General features: G+C 41.1%; 2 protein-coding genes across 3 annotated transcripts in view; one reads left to right on the forward strand and one right to left on the reverse strand.

The window, feature by feature from the left end:
* The window catches only part of LOC142492891 (uncharacterized), a 113,819-nt gene extending 113,148 nt beyond the window's left edge, over nucleotides 1-671 (reverse strand). For both annotated transcript variants that reach the window (XR_012800926.1, XM_075596095.1), the window contains exon 1: nucleotides 98-671. The gene's annotated coding sequence lies outside the window, so the exon portion shown is untranslated. The remainder of the gene's footprint in view (nucleotides 1-97) is intronic.
* Nucleotides 398-21,088, forward strand: C1D (C1D nuclear receptor corepressor). The gene is made up of 7 exons (XM_075596096.1): nucleotides 398-755; nucleotides 1,114-1,164; nucleotides 7,000-7,142; nucleotides 12,330-12,476; nucleotides 14,037-14,103; nucleotides 14,189-14,244; nucleotides 20,768-21,088. Exons 3-7 carry the CDS (start codon nucleotides 7,017-7,019, stop codon nucleotides 20,939-20,941), a joined length of 570 nt encoding a protein of 189 aa, XP_075452211.1. The 5' UTR covers nucleotides 398-755; nucleotides 1,114-1,164; nucleotides 7,000-7,016; the 3' UTR covers nucleotides 20,942-21,088.
* Nucleotides 21,089-21,414: the final 326 nt, after the last annotated feature.

Here is a 21,414-nt window from a genome sequence, read left to right on the forward strand (position 1 = left end):
GCAGGATCACTAAAGTAAACGCGGCCGCAGGCTGCAAAGTGTGGCTGCAAACTGTGACAAAATAATCATTATTTATATATACACCATTTACACTTACATTACATGGGTCATTTAGAACTGGAATTGAATTAGTTAACCCATTTGTTACTAGAAAAGCCTTAAAATGATCTGGCTACGAAGGGTTTAATGCACAGTAACAGCTAAGAGGACAGGTATATACCAAAGTCCTTGCACCTGGATATCTCAGTGTGTTGCAGCGCCTTTACACACTGCTGTATTGCAACGACACTGGATATCTCAGTGTGCTGCAGCGCCTTTACAGACTGCTGTATTGCAACGACACTGGATATCTCAGTGTGCTGCAGCGCCTTTACAGACTGCTGTATTGCAACGACACTGGATATCTCAGTGTGCTGCAGCGCCTTTACAGACTGCTGTATTGCAACGACACTGGATATCTCAGTGTGCTGCAGCGCCTTTACAGACTGCTGTATTGCAATGACACTGGATATCAGTGAAGTGACACGAGGGATCTCTTCCGATTACATTACACATGATCATATTACATGTAACACGCCCGTGATCATGTAAAATTGTTAACGACAAGCGACACGCCAGTCATCAACAAGACACGAAGGAGAGATCAGTGAAAGAAAACTACATATCCCAGGCTGCTTTGCCGAATAGTGCCACGTCATTTCCTGTGAGACTAGGAAGTGGTATACACGCTGTACATGTGAGCAACAAGGAAGCAGGTAAGTGGATTGATGTATTTAATACCCGATTCATGATGAGTATTCAAATGTTTTGTAAGCACAAACCTTAATAGTCAGAGAAGAGAGGACTACACAACTGTGCAGGAGAGTTGCTGTTAACGGAAATGACTATGGTGCAGTGTATCAGTATATATTCTGTTTCTAATGTCATCTGCAATGCATGTCAGAAATACGTGCTGCAGAAGTATCAGACACGTGAATGAAATATTTTTTGTTAATTAAAGCTAATGTGTTGATTGCTTCAAAATGTATAGAAGATGTGTGCTCGGTTTACAGATTTAACTACATTTTCACACTCTGCATAAGGGATAACAGTGTTTTTATATATTTGTTACAGAAGACTGTGGGATTCTCATTGTTTGAATACAAGAGCACCCAGTAGAGAAAGGTAAAGTTTGTCGTTTTGTGTTTCTATTTCGCAGTTATTAAATGTGTAAAAAGTTACGTTGCTATGGAGTAGATGGACCCTCAGTATTTATGGGTTATTGACAGTAAATTGGTGAAAATACTCATGCTGTAAACTGCCCATACATGGCCTGGCTATACAAGATATGCTCTAGTTCAGGGGTCTGCAACCTCTCATGGAAGAGCCATTTTCTAAAAAAAAAGTGTTTCTCCAAAATATTCAGACTGCTGCAACACATTTATGAATATTACACCCCCACAAACACATACTGTGCACACACTAATAGGTATACTCTGTATAATCATTAACATACGACAAAATATGTGGGGGAATAAAATGCATCTCACAATAAGTCCCTTTTATTTATTTTTTTCCCCCCATAGTTTTTCTGTGCAAAATAGTGTCATTTACAAATACAACATACATTACCCCCTGAAAAAAACACCTACATGACCACCCCCCCCCCCCTCAAATTCACACACACACTACCTATATATCCCCTTATGCATGGGGGCGCCACTACGCGTGCTGCTGTACCTGTTGCTCACAGGAGCCCTAAGGCCTGGGACATGGTCAGCGCTCGGCACTGAGCCCCTGCAGCCGCAATGAGAGCGGCTTCAGCAGGGGCTCGTGCACGCGTCAGCACGCTTGGGGAAGCGTGTGTCTGACAGCGTTTTGAAATTTCCACGCTTGCCGGAGCGCAGGGCCAGTCACGTGAGCGGTTCGCCCAATGAGGGCGAACCAGCTCCGTGACGTCACTGGCCCGCCCCCTGATGGCGCGCTGTGTAAGGCCAGGGAAAGCACCGCTTTCCCTGAGCCTCAGCACGTTTGAGAGGCACTATGTCCCAGGCCTAAGTCTCCGCCACTGGTAGCCTGGCGTGAGCTCTCTCCCTCTCTATTCGGTGCAGCGCCTCCACCTATGAGGTATCCCAGCAGGGTGGGATGGTCCCACATAGGACTCAATAACCACTTAGTAATAATACACACAATGTATATAACAGATCTTTACTGTACACACACTAACATACTGAACACATAATAACAGTACCCCTGGTACCCACGGTGTATACCCAATGTCCCAACACTTGGTGATCCCCCAAAGTACTGAGGGTGCCCGTGGCCCCTAAACACCCAGAGTCCGCAGAACAATCTCACCCAATGTGTGAGGTAGCGCTACCCCCTGTGTGGATCGTTGGTGCATTTAGGATACCTGCCTGGGCACTCCTGTACCCAGGCGTCGGCGTCGGATCAGATGGGGCCTCCAACAACAATCCCCTCTCTCCTTGTGAGTCCCGATCTGCTATTTGAGGTGCAAGCTCTAGCTGGAGGGCCTCACACAATTTTATTTATTTATAAAATATTTTACCAGGAAGTAATACATTGAGTTACCTCTCGTTTTCAAGTATGTCCTGGGCATAGAGTTAAGATGACAAATACATGGATACAGTTACATAAGTGAACAGGGTATACATTATATACAATACATAGCATGCACAGTTAGAGATAATATATTTTATAAGTATATGTAACAGTTACAGACCAGATTAAAATGTGAGACAGCTTTAGTTTTGAAAGAACTTAGACTGGTGGTGGCTATGAGAGTGTCTGGTAGTTTGTTCCAGTTTTGGGGTGCACGGTAAGAGGAGGAGCGGCCGGATACTTTGCTGGACCATGAACAGTTTTTTGGAGTCAGATCTCCGATAAGTGCTGCATGTGGTATGGGTGAGGATCTTGTTCTGATAGGTGGGAAGCTTGCCCAGAAAGTATTTGAAGGCAAGACAGGAAAGATGAACTTTGCGTCTAGACTAAAGTGATAACCAATCTAGTCCTTTGAGCATTTCACAGTGATGTGTGTTTGTAGTTGCATTGGAGAACAAAACAGTATATTGAATTGTTGAGGGTATCACGTTTGCTAATGTGGGTTTGGGGTACCGAGCCGTATACTATGTCCCCATAGTCGATAATTGGCATTAGCATCTGCTGTGCGATACGCTTTCTGACCAGCAGACTTGAGGAGTATTTGTTCCCGTAAAGTACACCTAGTTTGGCATAGGTTTTGGATGTCAGGGTATCAATGTGCATCCCAAATGTTAAATGGGAGTCAAACCATATGCCCAAGTATTTAAAACTAGTAACAGGAGTTACGGTGGTTTTAGCGTTGGTTCTGATCTGGAGTTCAGTCATTGGAAGCTTTAGAAATGTAGCCTCTGTCCCAAATACGATTGTTACAGTCTTGTCAGTGTTTAAAAACTGTTTGTTTTAGGAATTCCAATTTTCAAGTCTCAAAAAGTCAGATTGAAATCTGATCAAGGTCGGAGAGGCAATGGCTGTGTTCATGTAAGATTGTATCATCTGCATGCATGTGTATTAAAGCTGCAGTTCAGGCAATATCCTGCATGTGTGGTTTTTTTTAATAAATCAGTTCTGTAGTAAGAAAAAATACTTTTAGCATTTTCTGTTTTAAAAAAAACAACTTTGAAAGACCAATTTTCTTGTATTCTATTTTAACAAGCATTTACTAAGGCACTGCCCCTTCATGTCCTGTCACAAGCCCTGGCACACCCCTTTTGTGAGCCCTGCCCTCCCCCTTGCACATGTCAGTGCAGGATTGCTCATGAATATTCATGAGCTTCCACTGAGTGACAGAAACAGAGGAAATACATTCCCCATATTTAAAGATGTCGCCAAACTTTGCCGATCAATAGACGGAGAACCAATTGACCAGCAGCTATGCAGTTCTTTAGGTAAGTAGAGATTGCCCACATGAAACTATTGAAGTAAAAAAAAAAAACTATACTTTTTTTTTTTTTAAAGCCTGAACTGCAGCTTTAAAGCTTCCTTACAAGCTGTAGGAAGATCATTGATGAACACTGAGAAGAATAGGGGCCCCAGAACAGAGCCTTGCGGTACACCACAGGTTCTATCCAAAGGGTTGGAATTAGAGCCTGTGACGGTAACTTTGTGACAGGGTATTAATAATACACACCAAAAATATAACTGGGTTGAACTGAACACGGCTGAGATATGATAAAATATAATTTATTCCTTGAAAAAGGTGAACACACGAGATTATACAAATAACAGACAAAATATGTACTTACTTAAAGTTGGAATTATGAAATAATCACAAATCTTGATTAGCAGTTCATACAGCAATCTCAGAATGACACGAAAGACAATAGCCATAGGCTGAGCCTGGTTCTTATACAATTATTTCCCATTGAACACAACCTAAACCCATCCCCTCTCATAAATAAGTGGTGAGGTTGACAGGCTTACCCCAGAGTAAAACTCCTCCCACCCAAGGACGTTTAAAAACTGCTTTTCCTGTCAAAATAACTTCATAACTTCAGTTCAGTAGTACTTACTGGCACGCGAGACATATTAATACATTCCGGCACGCATGACGCTCCCAATAAGACTAAATATTACCGTGTAATATTAAAATTAAGAGAGATATTAATATCTGTCTCTTAGTACCTGCTAGACATCATGTGTCTGTAATCCTTATGTGCGAATCAGTCCCACGAATACACATATGTAGCTTTTAGCACGTTCAGCCGAGGACATCTCATAATATTCTTATATTTAATAAGGTCACTCATTCTGATATCTCCTTGGGTAACCGCACCCCTGGCCCCCATAACCCCTGGTCAATAAATCTTTTGAAGCAGGGACTCGTGTGTAGAGAAAATTTGTCACAGGTGCTAGATTTCACACCCAGTGCTCCAGACATGGGCCTAGCTGTCTCTACCAGCAATATGTGTTAACATACACCAAACCCCCTCTGTACTTTTCACACCCAACTTCAATCAAGCCTGTTGAAGCCCAGATATTTCTGAAAAGACACCACACATATTTGTATTTTCCTAAACTGCAGCTCATTAACCCCTTAAGCCTCCCGCATCAATCCCAGTGTATGAGTTGGTGCAAATACTGGAACAGAAACAATACATTTTTACAGGGGAATATACATTAGGATGCTGAAGCAAGGTAAAAACACATTACTGGACCACAGTTCAGTTAACCCCTTGCTTCCCAGGTGAGAGTAGGGGGTGGCCAAATGGGGGTGTAACCCATTTAATCCCGGGCCAAATCCCCTCTCTCTTGACAGAGCCTGAGATGGACACATGTTGGGATCACCTGATAGGAATGAAACCAGTTTAAAACATGCTTCACTATTCCAGAGCACTGGAGTTTGTTAAGCAAGATAACCTGATCAACAGTATCAAAGGCCTTTGAAAAATCTAGGAATATTGCATCAGTGAGTTGTTCCATTCCACACTGGATTTCATTGCAAACTTTTAGCAGGATAGTTACTGTGGAGTGTTTGGGGCAAAAGCCAGATTGGAATTGGCTAGGGAAATTTGTCTTGGTATAGTAATCGCTTAATTGGGAGTGAACACATTTTTCCATGGCTTTGGATAGTATTTGGGACAAGGGAGATTGGCCTGTAGTTTGAGACAGTGTTTTTGTCCCCACTTTTGAAGATTGGGACGACTCTGGCAGTTTTCCAGGTCTTAGGGATATGACCTGCAGACAGAATAGAGTTGACTATGGAAGCAAGTGGTTTGGCAATGGCGGGTGCACCAAGTCTTAGGAACTTAAATTGCCGTAAGTCAGGTTCATAGTGGCTGCTTGGTTTTATTTTGAGGAGCGCTTGTGTTATCTCCTCTTCGGATACTGGGACAAATTTAAAATTGTGAGAGGGTGGGGCTATAGGGGTACTCACAGAATGAGGTTCATGTTTGTGGTTTGGGTTGCGTTTCGCTAATAAGTTTAGTAGCACACCCCACAAGGTAATCATTGAATGCATTTGCAATGTCAGTGGGATTTGTCAGGGTAAAATCCTCCTATGTGATATTACTTGGTTGTTTGATGGTTAGAAGGCTGGAATATGTTGTTAACCTTCCAGAAGTTAGCTGGGTTTGATGTATTCTGGCAAAGATTGTCAGAGTAATATTGTGCTTTTACATGTCTTGTTTGCCTTGTGCACATGTTCCGCAGGCATCTGTAGTGATTAAAATCCTTGGTAGTGCCAGTTACTTTGTAACTTTTCCACAAGGCATTCCTGATATGGTAGAGCACTATAAGGTCAGTTGTAACACACAGATGGTGGGCCCCCCGTACTCTTATTCTGCGTAGTGGAGCATGGGTATCACTGAGTTTTAAGAACTCAGATTGGAAATAGTCGAGCGCAGAATCAGGGTCGGGAATTAAGTTGATTCTGTACCAAGGGCAGTTGGTAAGGTCAGCCAGAAACTGTTGTGGGTTAAAGTTTCTAAATGTTCTAGTGAGGAGAACTTTAGGGTTTGATTGGGGTGGTTTTAATTTTCCTTACATAGTACACTATTGCATGTTCACTAAAAATATCAGGAAGGATGCCAGAGGATTGGATTCTGATGGGATTTGAGGAGAGAATCCAGTCTAGCAAGGAATGGTTGTGCGATTTCAGATTTGTCCGTGTTGGTTAGGAAATGAGTTGCGTTAAGTTAAGTGACTTGAGTTGTATCTAGATTTTGTGGGTTTTAGGGTCGAGCCAATCGTATTTCAAATCCCCAAGAACTAGTAGCTCACTCTCCTCATTCAGAGAAGAAATGGAGCCAAGAAACTGGGTGATATCAGGGACTGTAGATGGGATTTAGGGGGGCGGTAGATGCCAGCAACCAAGATAGGCTTAGAAAAGGGGAGGCAGATTTTGCAAACTAGGATTTCAAAAGAGGGTGGGCTTGGGAGGCAATTTAACATTGTAAATTGTATGGTGTCTGCAATTTAAAATAACACAACTCCTCTTCTCTTTGACTTATCTTTTCCTAGAAATGGAAGATCCCTGAATGGCGATATTTGAATCAAGGGTTTTGGGTTTATGGATAAGGCACCATGCCCTTAGTTCATCCAGTTTGGGCAGCAGGCTCTGGATATTTATATGGGCGATAGATGGACGTTTTTGGAATTTGAAGGTGGTATTCTCAGGGGTATGGGACAGAGTTGAAAAGGGTGGGCCTGGGTTATGTTCAATATCACCTGTTAAAAAGAGTAATAGTTTGAGTAGATGTTTGCCATTAGTGAGTGGTGGTTGGTGTGCTGGTTTTCAGAGTTCTTACATAAAACAAACAAGTAAAACCTGAATTCTACGGGTGATTTGTAGTATTATTTTTATTTTTTTCTGAAGTCAATTGTTTTTGAAGTCTTTTTTTTTTTCTTTCCAATTTCATAAAGCAAAGATTTGTTTACTCCGTTGTACAGTAGTTGAAAAAGGCAAGGTGAATGGGCGAACATGTTTATCATGTGAAGTTAATTCTGTGAACATAAAAATGTGTGAAATTCAGGCTTTTAGGGTTTGGTTTGACACTTTGGCTGAAACCTCTACTAGGCAATTTCACTGCCAAGGAGAAGGATAACATTTAGTTTACTTTTTATGGAGACTGCCAGTCATTGTAAAATGTTTTTGATGTGGTTAGTTTTCTCATTTTAACCATATCCTGCAAAGATTAAAGGGTGCCTGCAAATGAAGCGTGCTTTTGTTACTATAGAGCAGGAGTGTGTGGTGTCTTTGATGTGGCATGACCTTCCTGTGACTGTTTTAGGCAAGACCAATAACTGTATTCCTTAGATTATTTTGCATTATATGGAAGCGTAGCCAAAATAAAAGCATGTCAAATGATAGATTCTGGTATTTTTGGTTTTACACAATAGAGAGAAAGTCGAAGTATAGAGATCTGCAGACTTTATTGGAACAATGTGTCCTTGATCTCGTACGATTTGCATCAGAGCCCTTCTGTCAAGTTCTATCTTCTAATTCGGTATATTGTTTAACTCTTAGACAATGTATTGCAGACCAAAATATTTAATGTATTCAAGTTCCACATTCAATTGTATAGTTTTTAGTGTCCTCTTTTTTTATGTATATTTTTGAAGTAGAAAACCGAAGGTTTTAAATACTGTGATGTAAAGGAATTATTGCAGATGTTGGTAGAGCTTGCATTTTGACCTCTTTCAATGAAAAGTATTGTGCTAGAGTGCTTATGTCTTGTATATTGGTTGCATAAAAATCTGTCACCTTTCTGGCGGGGATGGGGGAGGGGAGAGTAAGAGGAGGAGAGGGGAAATCAGATTTGAATTTAAGAAAAAAGTTTGGGAAGAAAATCATTGGCGGCTTTCTGTTTATCAATAACTTGGAATAATGGAATTGCTGCATCTGCCAGTGCACATTCAGTGCATCATCCTTTCGTCTGGGACTTCCATTTGAGGAATGCATCCTGTGACAATTCATAATCAAAGTTCATTTTAAAGTAAGAAAATTCCTATATTGAAAGCTATGTAAACTCCTATTTTTGCAAAAGAAATAAAGCATGGCACAATTTCATCAGAAAAAAAAGCATATAAGTATATTGAATAGATGCTCCTTTGCATCTTTCTATCCAGAATCCCTGTCTGCAGTTAACCCGCTGCATGACATGGCAATGGGATGAATAAAGTAGGCTTAATGACCTGTTGAAGATGTATGCAAGAACGTACAGAGACGGTAGGAAGGTGTTCTGTTAAGTGCATCTGCGAGGGGCTAAGGCCCCGCTGCCTCAGACCACGCGCCCGCACTGCAGACAGGCAGGGAGCGGGAGCGGCGGCCGGGGGGGGGCGTGGTTTGAGCGGAGTGCTACTCCCCCCTCCACAGCTCCCATCCGATGCACCCCCCTCCACAGCTCCCATCCGATGCACCCCCCTCCACAGCTCCCGTCCGATGCATCCCCCTCCACAGCTCCCGTCCGATGCACCCCCCTCCACAGCTCCCGTCCGATGCACCCCCCTCCACAGCTCCCGTCCGATGCACCCCCTTCCACAGCTCCCGTCCGATGCACCCTCCCCCCCCCCAGCGGATGGCTGCAGCGGGGGTCGGTCTCCCGGGCTGCAGGAGGGTGCTGCTGCCGGCACACACACACACCTTACCTCTTGGAGGCTGACAGCTCCTGCCCCCGCCGCTGATAGGCTCACCAGCGCACCACGTGACGCGTCACCGTTCGGGATCGTAATTCTCTTGCATCCCCTGGTGGCTGACGCGTCACAGCGTGTAGTGAGCCGTGCAGCGAGGGGGGACTGGGACCGGCTCGGGAGGAAACCCCTGCAGGTGAGTAACGCGGCTGCGCACCGCCGGACGCAGCGGGACCAAAGTCTAAGGTGTATAGCATCAGCCAGCGGAGTTACTCATATGCTTTGTTAAAGAGGTGTGTTTTAAGATGGACCTTAAACATGGAGAGATCGTGTGCCAGTCCAGATATTGAAGGGAGGGGCCTTCCATAGTTGTCGGAGAGGGCTTTATTAAAAAAAAAAGGGCTAGGCAGAAGAAATCCCTTGAGTTGAATCCAAATCGGGCAGGTGAATAGCGAGAAATTAGGGCTGAGATATTAAGAGGCGCAATGGATTGTGTTGCCTTTAAAGAGAAAAGGAGAATTTTGTAAGCAATACAGAATTTAATCAGAAGCCATGAGAGCCGCTGAGATATAAATTTGGGAGAGCATAAAGTGATTCTAGCAACAGCGTTTAAGATAGATTGTAGGGGAGATGGGTGAGAGTCGGGCCGAACAGTGGAAGGTTAAGATGGTCGATAGTTGCAATTTTCTGAAGAAAAAAAATCAACCGTGTCCAGCTACATTGTGAATGTGAGGGAGGAGTCAAATGTGACACCTAGGGAGTGTGCTTGTGATACTGGGTGTATGATAGTACTGCCAACAGTAATGTAGAAGGGGGCCGTAGGGCCAAGCTTGGGAGAAAGTACGAGGAGCTCTATCTTTGACATGTTAAGTTTGAGTCAGCGGAGAGTCATTCAGAGACTTTGATCTGGACAGCAGGTGTTAGGTCAGGGGTTAAAAGGTACATTTGTGTCATCGGCATAGATGTGATATTTGAACCCAATATATCTAATGTGGTCACCTAAATAGTGTGTAAAGAGAAGTGCGGTGTTAGTGAGTATTGGGGGATAGCTTTTTTGGACTAACAATTGATATCGCCTAATACTGAAGTAGCTCTGCCTTATCGCAACTGGACTAACACGGCTATTTCTACTAAATTCATAAAGAGAAAAGTTATGCAAATACATTCATGTGTAATCTGTCTCTGTGGTCAGGAAAAGGGAGACTAAAGGTAATTTGTAAGAACAACAAATCCCAGATCGACTAATTTGTCATTATGTAGCCAACAGGAACGTGTGAATTAGCAGTTATGCAAATACCATCAGTTATGCAAAGAGCAAGGTCTCTTCCGCATTTTTTTTTTATATAGAGGTGGTTTTGAAGCAAAACAATCCGTTCTCACCTGAAGTAATCTGTATTTTATGTTAAAGAGGTATTTCAATTTCAGCGATTTCTACATTATTCAAATTCTATACAGGCAACGGCAATATTACACTGATTGGTTAAAAGTGCATGACATCTACAAATTTTTTTTTTTTTGATCTACAAATGTAATTCTGGTTTCCGAGGGGGATACCGGTAAAGTTACAGTTCTTGGTTTCTTCGGGTAATTTAAATGGCCATCCAATAGGAAGACGGAATGGATGATGTTGCAACTTCCTGTTGATCTGAGATTTGGTGGCCATCTTGTTGTCCCTGGAGGGTGAGATAAAAACAGTAACTTTACCGGTAAGTAACACTGGAACCTAAAAGGGGAGTGTTCCCAGAGCTGGGAATAATGTTTTTGGCACTATTAAACAATTTCCATAAAAATTAGTCAATGGTTCTACAAAACACAGTAGATCGTGTGTAAAAACAAAAACAAAAAAAACCCCTGCATAATTTCACTTGAAGGTTTTACATGTTTGACTGTTCTGTAGATTGGCATTGCTGTTTATAAAGTAAAAATGTTCTCACAAGCGGCATGTCCCAATGGATAAGGGCAAGAAAGAAAACAAATGTAATTCATGATGTAATAGCAAATAGGGGACTGAGTATTAAGAATCGCTAGCCTATTTTTGGAAACCAGTGACCCACTGCTAGCCTGTACTATACCTTAACTTTACCCTTTGTAATGTACATGCATACTCCGGTTTAAGGACACTCACTTTAAGTACACTCGCGAGTAAGGACATATCGCCCAATAGGCAAACGGCAGCTCACGCATGCGCCCGTCAGCACGTCCTGAACAGGAATACCGGCTCCCTACCTGTACCGAAGCTGTGCGCTAGCGGGGAGACCTATAGAGCCTGTTACAAATGCGTTATTTACATCAGTTATGCACGTATATAATGATTGCAGTACAGTACATGCATCGATAAGTGGGGAAAAGGTAGAGCTTCACTTTAAGTACATTTTCGCTTTACATACATGCTCCGGTCCCATTGCGTACGTTAATGCGGGGTATGCCTGTAGATGTATTTTTGTTAAGCCAAAGGCTTTCTGGCCCCAATAAAATGCAAGCTCTGTACGTTTCTCTGATTATGCCAAATGGATTTGTGCCCTCTATTTAGCTTATTAAAACATATCAAAAGTGTACACATCCCAATATGTACGTGCTTGGGATTTCTCAATCCCTTCCTGTTGTATCCTGTTGCAGTATCTCAACAACAGTATTTGTTAGTTGCCACTCCCTTACCTAACACAATCATTTTTAAAGGATTAAGAACAGGATTACCCTCCGGGCTTTAGAGTTATGTATGTGAGGTCTGGCTTTTGGCACCATCTGTCGGTTGTAAACGTGCCATGAGGTTGTTGATTTTGGCAGTTTGTGTTTATGGTTGGTTGCGTTTGTGTTTTTTTTTTTTATTATTATTATTTTTACCCTCTCTGTTTGTTATTTTAGCATTTCTTGGTGGAATTTCTTTTTTTTTTAAAAAAAGAGAATTATTGGAGCACAGGCATGTCTGCATTGTCTTGAAAATTACTCCGGGTGCTAAAATGACTGCATACTGTATGTTGATGGATAGGCTATAGTAGCTAAAGAAATGGAATAAAACACACTTTTTATAGAAAGGAATATCTAGAAATAGAATAGTACTTTTATATATTTACACCAACTCCTTTTTCAGCCAAAAGGACTGGCAATTTATTGCTATTTCCAACTGTCGGGGAAAATAAAAAGTTTTGGGTACAGTTAGGTAAATGATTTTTCGGAAGTGGATGGATGTTACTCACATATGAGTGTTTCTTTTATGCTCCCAGGCTAAAATGGCAGAAGAGGAGATGAGCGCAGAAGAGTACCCGACAGAAATCCATGAGTATCTATTGGCCTTCGATAATTCCGTTGGCTCTGTGGATGATATGTTAAACAGGATGATGTCTGTTTCTAGGACTGAGCTTCTTCAAAAGGCGAGTAATAACACTTCTCTTATATTTGAATGGTGTCAACATATTTCCCAGCACAGTACAATGTGGGAGGGAGGGCAATAATATTATACAACCAAAAGCATACATATAAATAAAGACAATAGGATCGGAATCCCTACTCTAAGGCGCTTCCTTTAAGAATTGTATCTTTATTTAGTATTACAACTTTACTGAAGATGTACTGTGCACATAAATATAACCGTTTCTTTTTAAAGAGTACATGCCATGCATCATGATCAATATTTAGGCCAAGTAGTTAATTGTCACGTATGGCACACCTGTGAGCATGTGACTTGTATATGTGACAAGGGTTAATACAAATAGCTAATTAGCTGACTGGCCATTAACCTACGCAAGTTACCTCAAATTTGTAATAAATACCCTCAATACATCACAATATACAGCTGAACCCCGTTATAATGCGGTGCTCGGGGGCCACATGATGAGACCGCGTTATAACTGGGATTGCGTGTTGTAAATGTGAAGAGCGGGGGCGATCCAGACCTGCAGACAGCATGATCCCAAGTAAGGAGATGGCCCCACATATCAGCGGAGGCGTTTGTGCTCAAGGCCCCCAAGGGTGGGTAGTGCACAAAGGGGTGTGTGTGGTTAAAACCATAATTAAACACAATACTGATCCTGTTGTATAAACACTACGTTTGGTGTCCAGAATCCTAAATGCGTGATGTGTAAACTATGATCCTATCACCTGCAAGACAATGGACACAGTTGTCCACAAGCAAGCAAAGTGGAGATAAATGTCCATTACCCTCAAGATAGAGCAAGAGCCTAGTGGCTACTACTTCATGTTAAGCTGGTGCCTGTAAAATAATGACAGTTCACTATACAGGACTAGTGTATGTGATACCCTAGCCTGGTCTGCCTCGTAAAGCAATGAAAGCCTGGTGATTTAATGTTATCACTAGGTAAAGCCATTTCCGAGAAGGGCCAGTACTAGAACAGTGTAAGGACAATGTAATTACAACTGTAGGGTATAGTAATATGCAAGGTAGGTGTTGCCCACTCGATACGCTGGGAATGCTGGCACTGGGTGACAGACAGGCAGTGTTAAGCAGGCAGACGGACACCAATGCTGTACTCCTGCGCCTAGCCGCAAGGGAATACAATGAAGTTGAAACACTCAAAATGCTGATGTATCAAGCAGCCCGGTTTACTGATTGTATTGGTCCGGTCTCGGTGAGAATAAGGATGCCTGTAATAGTCCGCAAGACTGGGAGAAATACCTTGCAAAATAGGCACAGCTAGTGCACTTGTGCAAAAGGTAAACATTTATTAAATATTCCATGTGGACAGAAACCTTCACCTTTTACACAAGTTCACTGGCTGTGCTTATTTCAAAAGTGTAGGTGCAGACATTCACAACATATCTGGAAACTTGGTTGTTGGTTTTTTTTCTTCTCCATGTCGTTCCATTAACAGGTCTGGTAACCTGTCATACACCTTAACAGTCCATACTGTGCAATTCTTACATGATGCTAATGTATTCATCAACTTATGATGTTCTTTTGCATTTTATTGTAGGTAGAGCCACTGGAACAAGCAAAGCTAGACTTGGTTGCAGCATATACATTAAATTCACTGTTCTGGAGTAAGTTTATTTTATGGTTTTCAGAATGAGAGCGGTAGGTGAATGTTGAACATGCTTAATATCACATTATTTTTTTCCTTTGCAGTATACTTGACAACTCAAGGAGTTAACCCCAAGGAGCACCCAGTGAAAGAGGAGCTGGTAAGATTGATGCTCATAGTATTCTTGGAGTGTATGTCAATATATGATTTTCACATGCTTATAACTAAACGTGTGTTTGTGTTTCCACTGCAGCAAGGGATTCTGGGAAATGATATGCAAATGAGCCCCCTGTCACCTTTTTGCCTGAAAAACCATTGTTACATGGAGCCCATATAAGCTAATGCTCGCTGTTAACACAGCTTTAAAGCACAGCATAGGAATCAGATGCAAAGCCAGAGAAACCATTCACAGACATTTTCAACCTTAATGGATATCAGTGTGCTCATTTGCATGTAATTTGCCAGAATCCCTTGCTGCAGTGGAAACGCTGTATGCTAGATGATAAGGGAGAGAGGCAGGGTTGCAGACCTGCCTAAGACATGTGAATGTGCTCACAAGTGATCTTTTTAATATATAGATATAGATGTAGAGGTATCAGTACCGTGTTAGCCGAGCTTTAATAATAATAAATGAATAGTCAATACCGTTCTGTGGCTAACAAAATACCTCGCAAGAATAAAAGCATTTCGTTAGCCACAGAACGGAATAGTCTATTCATTTTTGATTAAAAAAAAACTTTTTTCCCCTCAATATCCCTGTTCTCACAAACGAGTTTTTTTTTAATATATATATACACACACACACACACACACACACACACACACACACACACACACACACACACTATCCGACATGCACATGGCCTGTGTGTGTGTGTGAACTTCCTATTCAGCTCCTGACACTGGAGCCAGATCTGTGCCGCCTGGTTGCTACATTTTAGTTCCACTGGCAATCCGGCGCTAGTTAATTAGGCACTGCAGATGTTTTTATTAGATTACCCTAGTTGTTTGATTTTTTGGTGCAGGGGGGTTACATTTCGTATGGGCTACGTAAAGGGAGCCTAGCCAGGGTAATACCTGAGCAGTAAGGAATTGTGGTACCTCGCTCAAAACCCTAAATATGGTAAATTAAAGAGTGAGGTCGCGTGCAGGTAAGGCCCACTCTAAACGTAAAAAAAAAATGCAGAACATTAAAAATGCACCCACTGACTGGTGGACCGGAGAAACTGCTTCTAGCGTCTGCTGGAGAGGCACAGGCTGTTACTGCTGTAGTGCAAGTTATTTTCTATGGTTTCACTCAGAAGATTAATTCTACGGGGGTCCAATTCAGGAGCAGGGACCTCCACAGAGGTAATCCTCTGTTTTGAAGGCGGTGGGAGGGGTGAGCACGCGTAGTGGACATTTGAAATTAGGGGTTGCGGTTCTTTCTTTCTAGCACCAGCTGGCCGGGCCCCCACAGCCAACAGGACACTTGTCCTGGTTCTACCCACCCCTCCAGCCCTGTCTGTGGTGCAATTAGTGCTCCACCACCAAACCAAAATGCACTACCTCAGGCACAGTCCTGGCTACGTAGGAATCGGTGTCCAAAGGCAAAATATTACTTTTGGTTGACTGGAATGTGCTCTGAAAAAGAGAGAAAGCGGAACGGGAAAAAATAGTAGTTCATGCAGCTGGGTGTAAATGATACAGCTGCCGTCTGTAACTTAATATTTGGTACTCTTTGTAACAATATATATCTTGTAAAACTTATAGGAATGAGAACATTGCAGCCAGCACCGCCATCCATCATTCTTGCAGAGAAAAACCATGACAAATAAAATAATTAGAACAGTGAGGTTTTGCACATAGCCAGAGAATAGAGATTAGGAAATAAGCCAGTAGGCTTTGGCACACTTCTCCAGTCCGAAGATTTGCAGTTTGCTTATGGCAGGTCAATTCACAGAAGGAAACCATAAGCCGTGATTACTTACAACTGTAACACTAAGATGTAGGAGGTAGAGTATCCTTATTGGAGACATAAAAGCAGATGTGTTCAGTATACAGGTAATGTTGCCCTCAGGTGTGTGTGTGTGTGTGTGTGTGTACACACACACACACACACACACACACACATAAGTGTGTTCTTGGATTTCGGCATACTTCTTATAATAAACATCTTGACATGGTGCTATAACATTCCAGACCCATCTCTCCCTTTTGTATGGGTCAACACAATTGAAAATACCAAGAGAATATAGGAATGAAACACTGTGATTTTTGAAAACTGATTTTCATTTCAGCTGGCCCACTTATATTGCTGTTGGTTAAAAGCTCAGATAGCTAAAAATGTGTATGTGTGTGCAATACCAGATTATAAATATATACGTCCAAAAACTGGGTACAATAAGTCAAAAGGGGAAAAATAAAAAAAATGTTCTAGAAACAGTCTTTCCAATGTTTGCTACGTTGATTAATATCTCATTTATGGTAAAGTTCAGTATATAGATCTTAATGTATATATTTATTCTTTAAAAGGATGATCTATGTCTCCACAGTATTAGCAGAAGCCTTCCAAACAAGCTTTAAAAAATAAATAAAGGTTATTCTAATGTCCTTTGGACTGTCTCACCCAGTTTGTGTTCTCTGTGTGACTTCCTCCGGTATAATCCAAGCTCCAGACGTCACTATCACTAAATACGTATTTGTGTTGGTACATCAGGTATCTGCTTTAAGTGCTTAGTTGGCTGGAATTTGCAAATGGCAAAGTTACCTTCAAAACATTCCACATAGAATTGTTAAAGCGGCAATCTCATAGGTTTACAAAACGGGGGAAAAACAATTCAGCCATTGACGCACATGACCGTACATTGTCACTTACTGAGTTGGTGACTTTCTTAGATTTTCTCACGCAGCAACATTAAATATCTCCACAGCCAATTGATCTCCTGGTGTATGTTTTTAGTTTTGTTCGGCACTGACAAACTCCTCCCTGTTTTTGTTTTAATATTTAAAATATATATACATTGTCAGGATTGTTGTTTAAAACACATGGCCTACATCATTAATTAAAGTGGAGTAAAGTCTAAAGGTTTCTCTGGTTGATAGCCAATGCCGGTCATAAGCCCGGATGAAAAATGGGGAGTGCTGGTTCCCGTGGCGACAGAACTGGAAAATTAGCCAAGAACCCATTGGCAGGACAACAATTACGAAGCGTGGAAACACTAGAGGACGTATTGAACATCCTGCCGCTGGCCTTTACAATGCATCACTTCCTACCTTATAGAAGATGAAGCGATGTCGTTTACGGAGAATACCTACCTTTGGTTGATCTACTGTCATCCTATATAACCTGCACATACTAGTCTCACCTGGCGGGATAACATTTTTTTCCAAAGAGGAGGAGTTAGCACCTCCTATGCACAGGCAACTTGAGAAACGGGTGGAGACTGACATACATTGAGAGAAGGAAAAACTCCAAGCGAGTTGCATGATGAATGGAAACGAATCAAATTGTACAAAGAATGCAGACAGAAACCACTACTCATTTCTTTTATAGCACATGCCGATTTAATCAAGTGTTCTAGCAATAGTGTCCCACGGATATCCTGCTCTTCCTGCAATCTGTAGCAACTATAAATCTCTTGGTCTTCCTCCATAGGGCCATTTATCAATTTTTGAATGGCAGTTTTTGATTTGGCCGCAGTTTACCTTATTGAATAAGGCCATTGATGAGAAGTTCACAGCACCGGAGCTATAAGACATAAGAAACAACATATTTGCATTGTTCCTGAAAAAAACCTAGTCCGTCTATGTCTACAGTATATGTCTGAATCTAAATAAATGCCAGGATGAGAGGTAGCGCCCCTTTTGTTTCACACATTATGAAATGTGATAACATTTAAAAAAAAAAAAGAAAGATTGCTTTAACCATAGACACATTTGAACTTACAACTAATAATCTACAGTAGCTAGTCTGATGAAAAATGATTAGACGTCTACTATCTATGTTTACACTTCAGGTCGACAGAGCTACTACAAATTGGTACTACGAAAGTCTGACATCCCTTTTATAAATGAAAAGCAGGATTAGTACTGTGAGTAAACACGGAGTAGTCTTGGCGTTTGTCTGCAGCCATGGTATGCATTAAACGAGAAGTAGCAAGGATTTAAATGGACTCTCTTGTACAGTGCCCTCCATGAGGTCAGCAAACGATACAGCTAGACTTGCACAATTCTGATTCTTGATGGTTGTCTCATGACATGTGAAAAGAAAACCAAAAACCAATCATAGTGTATAACTGTATAGGATACTAAAAACCATAAAACCTATAAAATTGTGTTTTAACAAATACACACATATACAACACTTACAGACCCAGGTGACTGCTGATAACCAAATAAGACTTACAGACAAACATTACAAACATAAACTATCTCTAAAAAAAAAAAACCTGCAGTAAGCCAATTAAAATTGATTGGTTTTTGGTTTTCTTTTCACGCCATGAGACAACCATCAAGAATCATCAGAGGATTTCTAGTTCAACAGTACTGGTTCTTGCTATATCGTCAGGATTTTTCACAACAATATTGACTTTTTCGGCGCCGGTTTATTTTTTGTTATTGATGTTCTAAAGCTTTGTAGCATAACGTTATTTTTCCACCAAGAAGTACTTGTTTATATTCGGCGTTGAGAATTAAGCTGGTGTCACTTGGACCATGGATGTTATATTCTGTTTTGATTTGACCGTTTCCCATCCTGGCACACTAGGTCACCTCTGAAATAGTGGTTTCCCTTTCTTGGGGCAGCAGCTTGAACTTTTGGGATGTACTGGTTTGTAATAACTGGTTAAGATGCATTTTATATAAATGTTGGTCGTCTTCCTACACCAGTTTGTCATTCCTGTTTAACCCCATAAACATTGCAGTGGGTGATTTACAAGCAAAGATGAGACGTAGCCCCCATTCGAGCAAGCTCTCACACACGCACCCATTCACACTTGGCGTTCCTCTTCCAATTTCTTCCTGAATTCATTTTCTCAACTGTAAAGAATTTGGTTCTGCAACAAAGCTAAAAGCTTTTTTGGCACCAGCAGCATGTGTACTGTCCAGTAATCCTGTATAAGTGACATATTTACAACTTCTAATAAATCTCTTGGGTTTGTCTTTTGTGTTCCATTAAGTTGAATGAGCAGATTGAATATATATGGTCTGTATTTCAGCATTTCTACCAGCTGTGAACATCAAAGCATATCATTCATTTCAGATATGAAATATTGTAAATATAGAATGAACTGCTTCCATTTTGAGTTGTCACACAGGAATAATAATGGTACTGAAAGATGGAAATGTATATTTTATGAGACTTGTCAAAGCCAAGCACAATATAAAAATGTGGTTTATTACATGGGACTGTACAATGTTTTTAATTTATTTTTTCCTTATCTGCCAATGCACATTTTTAATTATGGTAGATGGTTTTTCCTGGTTTTCACACACTTTTGGTATGATGCCTCATTCATAACTCCAACGATACAAAGAGATAAGTGACTGTTTTAGAGAAGGTTACAAATGCTCTTAGGTTTAGACCATAATCCATTTATTTTCTGTGCTTCGTTTTAATAGATGTATTGGTTGTGAAGCAGTAAATATTAGGAACCAGACATTTTGGAGTAACCTGGAATATTACATTGGATATTGCTAGTCTTCCAATAGTTACCTGTTATGATGTAAATATTAAAGTTGTAGTCCCTCCAAACACCAGAGTGGCAGTTGTATGTTTAATTGATGCACATATTTGTGTTTGGTTGCCATTCTCCGCTAATCCCACTAATAAATATATATTTGTTCCCATTGCAAAGAGGCAGCATTTCTCAGAGTAGGATATGTCCTCCTCCCATCACAGTGCTTTGTCTTCACCTTCTTTTTTTTGTGTTTGTTTCTTTTGTCTGAGCGGAAAGGGTTTATACACAATCCCCATGAAGTTGTGAGGAGTGTGGCTAAAAGCACCCGCTGGTGGAGATAGATTCAGGCAGAATTAACTCTTCCTGTGTCAGCAGTGGTGTAGAACTAAATGGGTTTTATAAAACACAAAAATGTTTGTTTAAACAAAAAAAGTGTGTGTGTGTGTGTATATGTTTGCGTCACTGTTTCGTGCATATTATGATGCAGCGAGGTTTACCACCTTGACTGAAGGAAGAAGAAATGATGCAGAATGACTCGGATCTTGTTGGGTCTCCTGTTTTCCTAATACTCGCTTTATTGTTCACCAACTCAGGTGATGCCCAGAGCATCATGTTGTGGGGTGGGGCCTGCTCACGACCATGTGATCACCACACCAAGCATTTTGGTCACACACTTGAGATTCGTAAGACCGGTGGTATTCGGGTGCCGTTGGTTTTCTGCCTCAACGGGTTAAGAGATTTTTTAAAAGCCATCTGATTGTGTGTGCAAGTTTATTTATGTAATAGACCTATCTAAACTTTAAAGTAAGACATTTGGGGCCATATTTATTAAGCAATACTGTTCCTTAAGACACATGACAGCAGTGCTTGGGAAATATGGCCCTTTAAGGCCCATTTTAAATGAAGGGTGTGTAAAGCTGTCCTAAGGAGTTACACTGCTTGGTATATATGGCCCTTTTATAGTTTATTCACTTTCATGGAATAGCACTTGTGAGTAAATATGTCCTTATATTTTCCTTGCAGGAGAGAATAAGAACCTACATGAACAGAGTAAAAGAAATTACAGACCGTAAGAAAGCAGCCAGGCTTGACAGAGGAGCTGCACGGAGGTTTATAAAACATGCGCTGTGTGATCCCACTTCTGAAGAAGGTTCCGCCGCCAAACTGAAGTGCAAATCCAAGACAAAGAAGAGTTAACTTTTTGTGATTAGACATTTCTAAAGATCTGTTCATTTGTTTTATAACCTTCTAGCAAACAGTCTAGTCAAAAGAAATTATTTTGTGTCAAATGCGTCAGGGATGGTTTTTGTTTTACTGACAAATTAAAACATTTTTTTAAATATATATATTTAAACATGAAATTCATTTCCCCCCCCCTTAATACGTTATACTTTCTATTTAACTCAAGTGCTGGGCAACTCAACAAAGCAGTGGGTTTGCAGGCTTCGTGTATTGGAGCAATTCATGCCATTCTCCGGACATACTTGAAAACGAGAGATCTCTCAAAGTATTACTTCCTGGTAAAACCTTTTATGAACAAAATAAATATCCATATTTTTTTTTTCCATCTTTTAACATTGGTTTGAAGCAGGGGGTCTCTGGAGCTGAACCCCATTCATTTCAGCTCTGGGGACTCCCTGCTTCCGGAGATACATGCCTCCGTAGGGGAT

The sequence above is a fragment of the Ascaphus truei genome, chromosome 4 (assembly GCF_040206685.1).
Source record: "Ascaphus truei isolate aAscTru1 chromosome 4, aAscTru1.hap1, whole genome shotgun sequence".
NCBI classification, from domain to species: Eukaryota; Metazoa; Chordata; class Amphibia; order Anura; family Ascaphidae; genus Ascaphus; species Ascaphus truei.